At 37.4% G+C, this 13481-nt stretch overlaps 1 protein-coding gene across 1 annotated transcript in view; it reads right to left on the bottom strand.

Moving 5' to 3' along the window:
• Nucleotides 1-4959: 4959 nt before the first annotated feature.
• Nucleotides 4960-13481, bottom strand: part of CENPE (centromere protein E, 312kDa) — a 33091-nt gene continuing 24569 nt past the window's right edge. The window contains 12 exon segments of the mRNA XM_010085364.1: nt 4960-5099; nt 5979-6241; nt 6660-6822; nt 7375-7472; nt 7978-8090; nt 8662-8865; nt 9458-9679; nt 10756-10965; nt 11470-11679; nt 12531-12743; nt 13145-13291; nt 13375-13481. The exon segment at nt 13375-13481 is cut by the window's right edge and continues 22 nt beyond it. Coding sequence (XP_010083666.1) covers nt 5002-5099; nt 5979-6241; nt 6660-6822; nt 7375-7472; nt 7978-8090; nt 8662-8865; nt 9458-9679; nt 10756-10965; nt 11470-11679; nt 12531-12743; nt 13145-13291; nt 13375-13481 — 2048 coding nt within the window. The 3' untranslated portion in view covers nt 4960-5001.

Here is a 13481-nt window from a genome sequence, read left to right as displayed (position 1 = left end):
GATTTCAAGGTGTAGCTGTTTGGTTAGAGGTTTGTGGGGAAAATTTGAGGCACAGATTTGGTCTCCTGTGATTACTGAAGTGGCAGACTGGAACATCCTCACATTACACACCATCCATAGAAAGGGGAGGACAAAGAAACGTTCAGATCTGCTGAACACAACAAAAAAACCCCCACAACCACCAAAAAAGCCTACATCAAAAAACTAATCCATTCCTAAAAGGTGCTTTCCACGTATATCACTGAAAATACTTGGCACTCCCCAGATGCCAAATTTCTGATTGAACAGGTGATTAGCAGAAAATATAGTACCTGCTCCTTTCTCTCCCCATTTCTCTGGTCCCTTTAGCCTGCTGGCTCATGGAAGTCAAAGCAAGGCAGCACTAGAGTTGATTTGTTTGAACAGAAATAGGCAACAAGGGAGAGGGAGAGGTTCTGGAGACAGCAATTCCACCTGGAGCAGGGAAGGTCGCAGAGATGTCAACAATAAGTACTACACCGGGTGATTATCTCCACAGCCACGTGGAATAAAGCCCTGCTTGATCCACAGGAGCATCTGAATAAAACCAGCTTGTTTTCAGGCACTCCTCTTAGATCCTGTCTTGCCCATTGAAGCACAGAGGCTGGGGAAGATCTCAGAGCACTGGTGTTCCTTGTGATGGAGGCAGTGATTTGTGAGAGCTGCTCACCATCATAGGCAGCGAACGATACTTTGGAGGGACCCCTGACAAGTGCAGGGAAGGTGGATATCACACTTTTCCCCATTAATGTTATCACTCTAGACAGTAGCACTAATCTTTCCTTCTTTAAAAGACTTTAAAATCTGCATAAAACCATAAGAAGGGTTTTAAACCATAAGACAGCTAATGCAGTCTGCTCTACAGAGAAATAGATCGCTCAACATCTCAAACAGAAAGGCAGGCACCAGATTGAAATTGGCAGAGAAGATGGAGAACTTGATGATATTTGTCATCTCTCTTTTCCCAGTCTAAACGCAATAGGCTGCACATCCCATGACAGCTCGTAAAGAGGACAGCTTTTAGGAAATCACCAGTGTTTAGAGGCAGTAATGGCTGTGACAGCTTTGTAGAAGTCATAAAACCAGAGAAACTTCCAACACTAAAACATGAGCAAGAATATTTTGTAAACAGAAAATCTCCAGATAACTTGGAGAAGTGGGGATGTCGCAACATAAGCTGTAAAGAGGAGCAGTTCTATAGAAACAGTATTTCCTCTGAATTTACAAAATGTTCATCACCACCTTTTCACAGTCATGAGTTCTTTAAGAGCAGCTTTGTAGACACAAATCCTGACAATATAAAAGCAGCAGCAAAACCATATTAAATTCACAGCTCAGGAAACAGAAAGTCGAGACACATTTTTTTTAATTTCATTTTGTTCTTTGTGCAAATAGTCCTCAGTGTGCCCTTGGGAAGAATTAGCTTTATGCACATGCTGCAGGCCCAAAAATCAAAATCTAACATCTTTCTTACTATTTGTATTTTAAGGATTAAGACCTTTTAGATCCCTCTGAGCTGGAGTGGTGTGAAAGCCTGTGACAGGTCAGGTATTAATATGGATTGCATCAATGTGACTTTAATAACATTTTTATCTTATCTGGAATACCGTGCTTATTTACTCTCCCTTGATGATTGTAACACTTGATTGAAAAAAAAAAAAAAAAACCAAATGGCCAACAGAACTTCAACCCTGGATACAGGGAGAGCAGACTTCAGGCTTCTGAAGGCACTAGTCAGTAGGGTCCCCTGGGAACAGGCTTTGGAAGATATGGGGGGTGCAGGTCCCCAGTGTTCTGAATTAACCAGCACATTGGCATGAGCAGTATGGAATTGTTTCAACAGATAGCTCCCAGAGTTCCATAAAATTCATGTTAATATACATTATTTATAAATATTTTGTAGCAGCAGTATGGTGCAGCTGTGTGCTCTAGCACCATACCTTAGCACTTATTGCAACGGCTCCCTCACTGCTCTGCGAAGGATTTTAGTTACAAGTTTCATAGGGCAAAACCCCCAAATTAATCTTCTCTACCATAGCCTTTAGAGATTGTCTACTGGAAAGATTACACAATGGGAGTGGGATTGCTAGGATGTAAGGGTCTCTCCTATCCAAAGGCACATACTTGCATTTTTCTCTCCAATCCCACGCTGTCACAGCAGCACCAGCTGAGACCTCTCGCACTTTAAACACAGTGGAACAGAAACTAAAAATCACGGGCAACCGTGATTACCTCAGGAAGGAATGTCTTGGTTGCGTGGAAAGATGCAAACAAGTCAAAGCAAATGCCATCTTCTCACTCCTATGGATTCAGAAGTTTCCACCAGGATGTTTAAGGAGTAAACTACGTGTTTCAAAGAGCTGCCTAAAAATTAAAGGTGACTCTGTTCAATCAGCGCAGTATCTGGTGTTTGGTAACTGGGTTTCCAATAGTCCCTCACCAAGAGATCCCGAACAGTTTCTGTTTGCTGACCTTTGTATAAGGCAGTTTTACACTTTCTTTGCTGTGCTTGTTGGGATTTGTAGTCTAACTGCTAAATTTCTCTATATGAACCTAACTTCCTGTTGAAACATTGAGATGCTGCCATCTAGTGAAACTCAAGATTTTAAAAGTGTGATTTTAATCCTACACCAGAAAAAAAAAAGGCTCACAAGCATTAGCTGTCCATTCTCCCTAAGGAATTCAAGAAATCAACAGGATTCCCACCAAAAGAGTTCACAAGTATGTTTTTCCCAAGCAAACTCTTTAGCAGTAGAAGTTATCAAATTCCAAACTAGGACAATACTTGCATGATGAATTTTGTTCTTTTTATGGTGTTTTGTTTTGCTTTTTATTAAACTGGTGATTTACCAAATTTTCTTGTTGTATTTAGTAGTTTAACTTACACTTATTAAGAGATAATATAATCAGACTGGAAAATTCTAGAACAAACTTAGTTATAAACTCACACCAGACCTAAAGCTACCTTGATAGCATTCTTAAAGAATTTGAAGTCCTGCCTGAATTTTTTTTGGGGACATTACCCACAAAAATGGCTTTTCTGAGCAAAAACTGTGACACATACACAAAGTTCAGTAATATCATCTTGTCTTTCTGCTAAGCTGTGATAGCTTTAAGGCTTTGTAAATCAGCTCCCCAGTAATCAAAATCTTTAATGACTAGGTTTTCTAAAAGCATTTATTCTTGTCCCTAACCTTTTGCCTGCTGGATTCAGACACAGACCTGCTGCAATAGGTTCCTGTTTTTCAGCTCAATCACCAGGAAAGCCTCCAACTCTAGAAGTGCTCCAAGCAAGCAATAATTAACAGAAAAAACCCTTGAAATTGTGTGTATGTATAGATCTACCTCTTCTCTATACCTTGTTTCCCAGTTCTGGAAGGAAAACATCAGTTTAATTCATTTATTAAAATAGCAAAATGGAAAGAATGAAAAAAAAAGCTGGTAACCAAAGGAAATATCTCTCAGCAATAGTGGGAAATTGGAAAACAAACAAATCCGGTAAAGGCCCACAACCAACCAACCCCAAAACAAAACAACCCAGCACAAACACCCCCACTTTGCACTTACCATCAGGAAAAATTGTTCCACCATACCTGTCGCTGGGGTAGGAAAGGAGACATCGCAGCACTGAATCCAGTAATGGTATTTAGAACCTGTGTATTTTTGACTAGCAATATCTTAAACTTCCCAAAAAAGGCACACTCTTGCATAAGGATGATGCTCTTGATGCAGGCATTTTTCTTAGGTATGACTTTCTCATCTCATGAGGATGATTTTGTTCTTAAGAGTTGATGTCAGGTTTTGAGTACTAAATTTCTATTTCGTTGGCAGTGGAGGGTGTGCAGGGAGGAAAGGGAGAAGGATCTCTTAGACTTCAAACTTTACCTGACAGAGAAAGACCCAGCTAGAAAGAAGAATTAAACAAAACCACCAGTGACACAGACTTGTGCAACAGTTAACTCGTGCACAAAATAAATATTGCAGAAAGTTAGAGAGGGGACAGATAAGAATAATGATGAAAGCGGTGAGATTACTATAAAAGATAGTCCTTAGACACTGAATATTGTAATCAACATCTTCCAATCACAGCACAAGTGACCAGCACAAATTTTAAATATTTAGCATAATAAAGTTTATTGTCAAAACATTCTTATACAAAACATACATAAAAGTAGGTTTCACAATGCAGGTAAGCAGGCTAGTGAAGTAGTCCCTCTTGCAGCCCTGATTGTTTCGTTTATTTTCCATTCACTAGAGTAGCAGTAAAGTGTCAGGTCCATTGCTCACTTAAAAAAAATCCAATACCCAACTTCAGAGAGGAAATAGAAGTATATTGAAAGATGATGTAAAACACAGTTACTCTTGGCACCGTAATTGGCTGAGCTGCAGGAATATCACAAGGAGTTTAAGAGGAACTCTTGATTGTGTGCCCTATAAATAGGAAATAAGTAACTTCAGTTGCAATGTCCAGATAGGTTAAAATTATAGTGAAGATACAGTTTCTGTGGACTTAGAGAAAGCATGCTATAAAAAAACCATATGCTGAGAAACAAAGAGTATAGTTCTTTCCAACTGAGCAACATTCTGAATGTACAAATATTGACCACCCAGGAAAGAGCTGTTTTAGGAATGACAGAATGAAGAGTTTAAGATAGAGAAGTTTCACAGTAGATAAGTTTGTAATCTGTTCCCATTTTTTTCTTCAGTACATTGTCTTTTCTTTCTTTGCCATCCAAAAAGATCCCACCAAAGCAAGACATCATCAGGTCAGCAGGTTGTGAGCAACATGACTGCTTTTCCATTTTTGTTCTTGTATTCCAGCTTTTCCAATTGTGGTAAGGAGCAACTCCAGGTCAGCAAGGGATTTGCATGCCACCAGAGCTCTTCCTACAATTTGAAGGCTTTTTGACACGAAGCAATTATCTTTCATATATGCAGATTCTGGCTGTAGCCACTGCAAAGGCAGCTTACAACAGAGCATCTTTATTGGGTGGTGCAATCAGGGACTTTATCTTTCTCTGCAGTTCCAAACCACTGTTTAAGATGTTCTTCTGTGGGCGCTATTCCTGCAGGTCGTGTATCTGTACACAAGACAAGAACGTTAAAGTAACATTTAAACTTCCCCAGTTAGACAAGCAGTAGGAATACAGCAATTTAATCTGGACTCGTGTTTTAAATGTCAGATAGCAAAGCTTGCCTCTGAGGAGCTTTGTGTTGTGAGGAAAGCCTCATTACCAAGCTGGCCATCACAAGAAACAGCAATGACTTGTATTCTTTCAGAAGTCTGTCGTTAATACCTTGAAAACCAGTTAACTCTTCATGTCTGCTGGCGCCTTCTGAAAGCTTTTAGAAGCAAGTGTAATGATGAGGGCAGTAGCATTAATATGCTAGCATAGATCAGACCTCCTCAGAAGTCACTAGGCCAGATATAAGAAATCCTGAGTAGGGCTGAGGAACAGAAGTTATCAAAACAGCTATTACTGCAGGCAGACCAGCAGATTCAAAGACTGAAGTCCACCGTCTTCAAGAAGTTTAGGAAAAAGTTAATCAGCAGTTGACTTTGAATAGTTTTGCCAGAAGTCTGTACTTAACCAAGGTAAAGTTAAAAAGCAAAACATTTTAGAGCATCAGCCATCTAGTAATGATATTCTGCTAAATCACTTTTAAAAAGTGAGCCATCAACACTTCCACTGCAGCAAAAGAAAAAAAAGTTTGTATAATCTTCAGGGGGTGAAGGACTCATTGAAGTATTTAGGTTCTGTAGAGCATATATATAAGCTTCACGGCTCCAGCTGGTCAGCCCTTGAACAGTCAGCTGACTAACTGTTCAAGAAAATTGTGTTATCATGCAAGTTTCAGTCCTGGATGTAGAAGGTACAGAGCATTTACCCTCAACTCACACCACCCCGTATATTTTGCCCCTCCAAATCTTTATAGGACAACACCACTGTGTTACGTACCTGTTAGTGTACCCAAGTTGGAATTATCAAAGAAATTGGTTGGACAAGTCAGTGGCAGAGGTTTTGATATGTCCTGAGTCACAGTTTCCTGAGAAATAGATTCCTTAGAGGGTGAAGGCATTTGCTCTTTAAGGTAATGTGACACTGCCTTCCTTGGGGATCTTGATACCATCTCTCGAGTGGTTTCTCTTGAGGATCGTTCTCTCCATTTTAGTGCTCTTTCTTTCCATTTTCTAAGTTCCTCTTTCAGTTGAAGCTCATTACTGAAAATAAAAAAATCACCCCGCACTTAATTAAGGAAAAAAGTAGTTCCTTTAAATAAGGAAAAATTTGTGACATGTATCTTCAGATGACATACCACAGACATGGCAATGCAAGACCATATCTCTGTATCTTGCTTTCAGAGGCATAATTTTTAAGCTAAAATTCCTTCCAACACACAATTTAAGTATATCTTCTAGCCTTTAAGAGATTCTTACGAAAGAAAGCAAAGTTCAAAATCCATAGATATGCATAAACAATAAATCCCTAGATTTAAATAAAAGGTTTTGACGTGAAAGACTCTAGAAAACCTAAAATTAGTAATTATTCACTTTTATAGGTCTTCCAGAAACACTGATCACATGCACAGCTAAATAGCAAGAAATGGTTTCACATGTTGGTGATCAGCTTTATACTTACCTTAGTAGAAGGTCATTTTGCTTCTTCAGGTGCAAGTTCTCTTTCTGTAGCTTAGCTTGTTCAGATTTTAGGACAAGTATCTGTGTGCTCTGCACAATACCACTGCCACCACCATAAGTAAGGGGTTTTTCGGATTGCTGAGGAGCTTCTTTTTCCAGCACCACTAGAAACAGTTTTATACAGATGTGTGCATTATTTGGACAGTGGTTAAAACAGAGTCAATATACTTCTTAGTCTATTACATGTGACCATAGGAAGGAAAACCTCACTTGGTTACAAATGCTATTACAACAGCTATTCTTTTATACACAAGCACCTCCCTGTATTCACACTGCCAGGGAGACAGAGAAACTTAGAAAATTCTTCCTTGGGCCATTTAGAGTTTAAATAGTTATAGTTTCAGGTATGTCATAATTATGATTAGAACTAGCTATTCATACGTGAAGTCAAAGAAGAAATGGCAGCCCACACTACTACAAACTGCAGCTTACTCCACCACAAATGCAAGCACGTCTGGAGAAATAAACACAAGAACTGCCACGATTCTAATGCAGTGTATGAGCAGCTAAGATATTTTACTTTCATCTTCCAAAGCACCCAATCCTCCTTATACCCTCTGATGTAAAAGGGCTGCATCTCAATCTAGACTTTAACAATATAACCTTAAAACTTTAATTTAACATAAAAGGCTCCCTTATATTTATCTTGAATTTACCAGTAAAATCTTGCTGTTGCTGTGCTCTTCTAAGTTCTTCTTTCATCTTTCTTAACTGTTGTTCTTGGTGTTCTGCAAGAGCTTTATAATTAGCAAGTCTATATAGGGCAGGAAGGGAGGAAAAAGAAAGAGAAATCCTCAGTTTAATAATTATTACAGTTGTAAGAGCTAGTTTGATTTCAAAATCAATTATTGAATACTTGAGTTACATAGGTAAAACTACATAAATCTTGTTGTCATATTTTAGACAGTGCAGAAAATAAAAAGTTGTATTGGAATTGTTCTCTGTGTATCCCTTCTGTCCAGCGAACCACAGTATTTTCAGTTACTGCTTTCCCCTCCCCTTCCTCTGTCAGAACAGTTATTTCATTTATGGCTGAACATGGGTTGCTTGAGAAATTTTGGGGGGGTGTATAAGGAAAGAGCTTTGTAATAAACTCAAGATGCATATGGTTTTTACTTTCTCTGGAATCTGGCTACAATAGAAACCTAGGACACCTAAAGCTGAATGCTCACTTCTTAGTCTGTGGAAAAAATAAACAGAAAAGTAGAAGCTACAAACTAAGTAGCTGAGAATTTTAAGAAAGTAAAATTTGAACTTACTTCATATCAAAAGAGTTGGATTGTTTCATTCTTTCCATATCGTATTTTACCAATTGTGTTTTGAGATTATCAATTTCTTCTTTGTACAACTCAGCACCTTTATCTAATTTTGCCTTAAAACAAAATCAAAGATTTAGTATGAAGAAAGGTTTGTTACTTAGCAGTGACTTTAAGGTTGCTTACTTTATATCTTTACTATGATCTGCTGGATTTTGCAGGACAAGACCGCAAAGAATGCTCACATTACCAACTAGCACTATAGTACTATAGTATTAGCTCGCATCAACTCTGGTGCATTACATGCAATCATATTTTGGCAAGTGTTGCTGACCGGTTTGCAGATATAAGTTTGGGAATTTTGAACTAGTATGCAAATGTATTACATAGAAAAAACAGCTCACGTTTCAGTTTCAAAACTTAATTTTTTTTAGAATGCTTCAGAAATGCATCACATACAAGTGATAAATTTAGCTTCTAATATCATAACATGGGTTCTAAACTCTGTCTCTGAAGCCCAATGACAGAATGTGAAACCGCATGTTAAACAGAGCGTTTTACTCTCAGAATGCCATACAGAACAATAAATTGACTTTAGAGAGCTACATTTCATCTACAGCTGTTCAAGCATGCTTTCTCTCTCCGAGATCAGAGGAGAATGAGAAGAGTAAAGTATTTTGCTCATACCTGGAGACTCTGATTCTCTGTTAAGGCACTTCTGAGGCTCTCCTCTGTCTCCTTCAGTTTGGCTTGCAGTTGAGTGAGCTCACTTGTCTCTGTTTTTATTCTTATCTGTGCTTGTAGCTTGTTTATCCTGTCATCTTTCTCTTCGACATTTTTTCCTACTTCATTTATTACATTTTCCAACTTCTGAATTTTTACTTCCATAGCCTATTGAGATATATCAATCAGTTATGAGTAGTTATGCCAAGAAACATATCAGCAACAGCACATGGTCATATTCTTAATAAAAAAACCCAAACCACACAAAAAAATCCAACACTACAGAGCCTATAGCAACTCTTGGTGACTCCCTCACTGTTTTGTGTCACCTTTTAGTATTCTGGAACACTCAAGTCTAAGAAAAAAGTTCTCTGAACAAGGTAACCGTGACATAAAAAAATTGCAGAGAAAATGAATCTTCAATTCCCAGGACTCAAGACAGAATTCTTCTCCAGCTTCCAGTTTGACATAGTGAATACCAAATACTTAAAGGAAGCATCAAGACTATCACACTATTAAAATAAATACTTCAAAACCAAATGGCAACAAAACAAGCTATTAAAATAGTCACGTTACAGGCATGAGCTCAAACTTTCACTTTGGGAATTAAAAAAAGCTACAAAAATAAAGTGCACTCTGGGCCAATGTGTTGTGTGGCACAGCTTTGCAGTTGCCATAAATATTTTCTTCTCAGTTTGAAGTACTCTTGCTTAGAAAACAAGCATTAAAGAAGTTTTCCCTAAAAACCAAATAATGGTACCTTTATATCTTCTTCTGCAGACTTTAATTTGTTACGAAGCCTGTAGTTTTCTTCTTCTAACATAAGACTGGCAGAGCCACCTGGGGCCAGTTGTTCTTTAAGAGTGTTTAGTTCCTGAAGCAACTTTTCACTTTTCTCTTTTTTCTGTTTCAATTCAACATCCGCATTTTTACAAAAACTGGCAGTTCTTGCATCCAGCTCTGAAGAAAGTTGGAAGAGTATCTGAAAATAAGTAGTGTCATACAGATAAATTTTAAATAATTTTTGAATCATCTAGAAATAATGTAAGTAAAATGCCAGGAAATTACAAAGTTATACTACATTTCTTTGTTTGGTAAAAGCTTTGATCTACATAATTTGTCTGGTAGGGAATTCTTCCCAAAAAGCCTGCCAACATTGGGAAAGCCTGAAGAAGTCAAGACTGGCTATTGACTCTACAAAAGAAAGTTTTCAAAACACACTAAACTTAACAAGACAGAACTGAGTCAACATGGGGGGAAGGAGGATGATGAGCTCTTTATACCTCAGATCAATACTAGGAAAAGGAATAGTAGTAGGATTAATAGTATGAACAGTCCAGGAACTTCTAGGATACACTTGATAGGAAGACTGTTCCCAAGAACTAATCAGAAGTTAGTGGATTCCCTTCCACAACCTGTTTTTTAAGAAATGTTTGAGACATTTAATCAGAGATGAAATCTTATGAAATCCTGTTCATGCTGCACTTAACCCTGTTAAGCACTTGGTCTTTTTTTTTTACCAAAGGGGGCAAGAGGTAAGAAGGAGGAAAGAGGAGAGAAAGGAAGGCTGGATCACTTCTAGAATAACTTGACTTTCTGAAATTAGACAAGGTGCAAGCACATAGATTAAAGTTGAGTTTTAAAAAATGGCTAACGTAGTATTGATAAAATTGGCTTGAAGAAAGCACACAATCTTGTGGGCATAAAGCTTGGAGAAAAGCAATAGTATCAGGCCACCAAGTTATGTAGCTTTGCTTGCAGAACAATTTTGAACCTACAGTTTCTAGAATTTAGTCTAATAAAACTGTAAACGGCCCCCATTTGTTGCCTAGAAGGTCTTTTACAAAGCAAGTTTCCAAGTTTGTATGCATGAAGAAGGTCTTCAAAAAAATCTTCTAAGTACTCCCACATATTACAGTTAAGTATGAATACAATAAATGCTGATAATAAGGAATAGTCTTTAAATAGCATTTTTGTGTTTTGTTTTCAACCAGAATAGAGGCATTTACAGAGTGCTTACACAAAATACATTTCTGATTAAAGAAGATCTGTCTTTACCTTTACTTTAGGTGTCCAGAAGTTAACGACTTGCAAAAGCCTTTCATTATCTTTCTTCAACTCTTCTTGAAGTTTCTCTGCATTACAGCGAGCTCCTGAACAAGCTTCCCAGAACTGTGCTGTTTCTTTTCTCATGCTTTCTTCCTGCTGTAAATCTGCCTCTATGCTGAGAAGTTCACTTTCCACTTCTGATACATCTTTGAGAATGCTCTTTATAAAAGAGGAGATTCAAGTTTAATTATTGCTTTGATAACCACATCTAAATATACACATTGCCATCTTTGGTATCAATATTTGTAGGAAGTTTGTTTTAGCTTCTAATTATGACATAAAAGGAATTTCGCTGTACTTAAATTACATTCTACTGGGAAGATGAGAAGGCAATTTACATTCTTGGGGCAGGTGGGAAGAAGAAAAATATGCATGCTAGTAAAAGTTTCTCTCATTGTTTTAAGAGTCATCTTGATATCGAGTAGTAGTTATTTTACAGGGCAAATGAGCAACATTCCTACTACTTTTAATCTAATAATTTCACTCTCAGCCACTTTAAAACAGAGCTTTCATATTACAGAATAACAAAAAGCCCAAACTATATTCCCTCTCCTTTAAGTGAAGTCTTAACAGTTGAAAGGAATACCATTAGATTAGCACTACCACTTTACTCCATAACTTGAAATATGCAAATCTTTGTCTGAAAATTGTTTCAAATGCTACCTCTGCATCTGAGTGCAAACTCTGCAGCACTTCACTGATGTTTAACTCTTGAGAAGATATTTCATTCTGTTTCAAATAAATCTTCCTGAGATACTGAATCTGAGCTCGTAGCTGATCTTGTTTTCTCTTTTCCTCAAGCAATTCCATTTCATACTTGTTAACAGTAGTATGATATTCTCTTTTCTTCGAGCAAACACTACTGAAAAGAAACTGTTGTAGAAGCACAGGATATATCAGTGAGTATGCTTTAAAGTGGTACCCTACATCCAGCTAAAATGTCATATTTTATAATTCAGTCTATTTACTCTGAGTACATAAGTGTCCAGGACAACTAAAATATGACTGAAAACTGAGTTTACGTGTACTGTATAGCAACGGCATATAAGACTTTTAGCTGGGTCAGCATTTCTAAAGTATGCTTTTTTTGTAGACTCTTAAAAAGGTCAAAAAGTCTAAGACTCTAGACAGCCTTCCATGAGTACCCCTATCCCCCCAACCCATAACATTTCATGGTAAATAAACAGAAATAAAACTTTACTGTACTTTTGCATATGATATGAGGAATTCTTTCCCAATTCCCCTCAACTTTTCTCTGATAATTGGAATCAGTTTCTCCACTGAACTACAAATTGGGGAAAGTCTGCAAGGCCACAGAAGTTAAACTGCTTGGCTAGTTGTACAGAGTAAACATGAATCCCCAAGGCATCTTGCATGTCTCTTTCCCCCCCACAATAAAATAGTTACTTAGGGGTCCATAGTTTGATTTACTGAGTTCAGAAAGAAAACTTATTTTTCCAATTAAAGTGGATTAATATTAAATGAAATAATACTCTGCAAGGCAACTGAACTACAGTCAAAAACTAAGGTTGATTAACTTAACTAAATAGTTTTTTCCAGGATTGTAAAGCATTTGCAATCAATTTTTCCACAAGATATGCATTCACAGAAATCAAAGCTAGAGTATATAGAACCCTAGCTGTTACTATTGAGAACTTATTAAAAAAGAACCCCAAGCCAAAGCAATACGAAGTATCCACATATTCAGCATTTTAAGTTCATACCTTCAGTTTGTTCAATAAACTCCGGAGATGACTGTTTAGTTTTTCGTTTTCCATTTGAAGTCTTTTGACTTGTTTACTTTGTTCTGGTGAAAGCTGAGTCAGTATCACAGCTATCAGTTCTTTCTGACTATTCAGTTCATTCTTTAGATTAAGAGACACTGTAGAGAAACATTCATACCTCTTCCCCATATTTGAGAATTTCTCAAGAAGCTCCTAAATGCAAGTGAAACAGATTTATTCAATCACAGTAAAGAAAAGAGTGATTAGCTATAACCAAAGGCTTAAAATAAACCTTCAGACTCTAGGACTAACCCACACAGTATTTGTTTTACAACGGAAAAAATTAACAGGACTAAGATTTAAGTTTTGACTTGCCACAGGAATATGACAAAAATGCAGGCACAAAAGCAGAAAATGTATTAGTTTTCCAGAAAAATCATACTTCACACGCTCAAATTTTCATGATTTAGATTGCCTGGCCACGTCAGGCCTGAAATGAAATTGTTGCTTGTTCACAACTTTGCCAGCTGGGCTGCCCTCAGGATGGGCTCCCAAGCTGATCTAACTTGGTCCTTTGTTTTACATGCACCCTTAAAATAAGTAGAAAAGTTTACCTGAATTTGCAAGGCTTTTTCCTTCAGGCTGTCATCACCCATCTGCTCTGCATTATCTAGTAGGTTCACCTGAATGGACACATCAATTGGGTTTCTCTGCTTCAGTTTGTTTAGAGCACATTCCAGTTTTGCATTTGTTTCAACACACTAAAACAAAAGCATACATATTTAAGTACCATTCAAGAAGAAAAAGGTACAAATAACTTAGATATGCAACTTGCAACACCAACCATCTCAGAATTTTTTTGCAATTCTGCCCTGAGCTGGTCCCGCTCAGACATGACATCCTGGAGAAGTTTTTGTAGCTCATCTTTTTCTTGATTAATTGATGAGATGT

The sequence above is a fragment of the Pterocles gutturalis genome, unplaced genomic scaffold, assembly GCF_000699245.1.
Source record: "Pterocles gutturalis isolate BGI_N339 unplaced genomic scaffold, ASM69924v1 scaffold430, whole genome shotgun sequence".
Lineage (NCBI taxonomy): Eukaryota > Metazoa > Chordata > Aves > Pterocliformes > Pteroclidae > Pterocles > Pterocles gutturalis.
This window is presented reverse-complemented; position numbering and strand designations above follow the sequence as displayed.